The 1364-nt window shown below is 52.9% G+C and overlaps 1 protein-coding gene across 1 annotated transcript in view; it reads right to left on the bottom strand.

Annotated features, from left to right (window-relative positions):
* SVIP (small VCP interacting protein) overlaps nucleotides 1-402 on the bottom strand; it is a 5651-nt gene extending 5249 nt beyond the window's left edge. The window contains exon 1 of the mRNA XM_023532084.1: nucleotides 203-402. Within this exon, the coding sequence (XP_023387852.1) occupies nucleotides 203-286 (84 nt within the window). The 5' untranslated portion in view covers nucleotides 287-402. The remainder of the gene's footprint in view (nucleotides 1-202) is intronic.
* Between the last annotated feature and the right edge of the window lie 962 nt (nucleotides 403-1364).

Raw genomic sequence — 1364 nt, 5'->3', positions numbered from 1 at the left:
GACACCGAGGCGGCGACCCAGGTCCGGCTGGCAGGACCTCAACGTCCCTCGGAGCGCGACCACACGTCTTCGCCACCACGGTCCCCCACGGCGGGCTCTGGGGCCCGCGCCACCGCGCCCAACCGCCCGCCCAGGTGTCAGCAGCTCGGGGCCTCCCGCAGCCTCTCCCGGGAACAGGTGCGCGCGGCGCGGGCCGGCGGACGCGGAGACGCGGGAGCGCGGCCGTACTCACCACGTCCGGCGAGGGAGGCGCGGACTCCCCGGGACAGGGGAAACACAGCCCCATCGGGAGGCGGGTGAGTGCCAACTGCGCGGTCAGCCCCACGTCCCCAGTGGCCGTGCTCGCCGGGTCCCCAGCCGGGCGGGCGGCCCCGCGGCTCGGCTCCGCCCCCTGCTGCAACGCTCCCTTCTCCTCGCGGCCCCGCCCCACCCCTGCAGCCGCCTCCGCCCTCCCGACGCGGCTCCCCACCCCCACCTTCATAGGCCCCGCCCCCGCGAGTGCCAGGCGGGCTTGGGACGAGGCCTCGGTGCCAGGGAACGCCTGCTGTGGGCAGCACGCAGAGGTGAGATGGAAAAGCTTGATTCGTGGCTCACCCCGTGCCTGGCCATTTACAAACAGGTGACAGGGCTCTGGATAGTTTATTTTACTTCTGTTGTGAGATGGGACTGTAACCTCCAAGAAATTAAAATTCAGTGGAATTAAACTTTCCAAAATGGCAAATTGACGTCAGTACCATTTTCTGCCTTCTGGTGACTCGTATTATTTCAGTTCAGAGAGCAGAGTATGAAGTCCATCGCTATGTTTTAAAGAAGCCAGCCTCATAAATGTGGCTTTAGTTGAGATGCCAATTGGTTTATGGTGTTTTGGATTCACTTATTCCTTTAAGGGTAATAATAGAAGTTGATTTATTCAGAAATACTTTAATTGAATGCTTCTCAAATTTTGATAGGCATAAAAATTCACCTGGGCATCTAGTTAAAATGTGGTTTATGATTTAATAAGTTTAAGGTGAAACCTGAGATTCATTTCTAGTAAACTCCCTGATAATGCTGAAGTTACTGATCTTTCCACATGATGCTTTTGTTTGATTTTTTTCTTGCATTATATTAGTTTTACTTGCTTGTTAGAATATCTTAAAACATCTCAGAAAGGTAGGATGTAAAGTGACAGTTCCTCAGAAATCGTTGTTATATGGTTTCAGGACTTAGGTTTAAATCTTTAATCCATTTTAAGTTAATTTTTGTGAGCTGTGTGAGATTGGGGTCTAATGTTCTTCTGCATGTTGTCACCCACTTTTCCCAACACCATTTACTGAAAAGACTAGCCTATCCCCATTGAGTATTCTTGGCTCCCTTATCAAAAA

The sequence above is a fragment of the Pteropus vampyrus genome, unplaced genomic scaffold (assembly GCF_000151845.1).
Source record: "Pteropus vampyrus isolate Shadow unplaced genomic scaffold, Pvam_2.0 Scaffold76, whole genome shotgun sequence".
Classification (NCBI taxonomy): Eukaryota; Metazoa; Chordata; class Mammalia; order Chiroptera; family Pteropodidae; genus Pteropus; species Pteropus vampyrus.
This window is presented reverse-complemented; position numbering and strand designations above follow the sequence as displayed.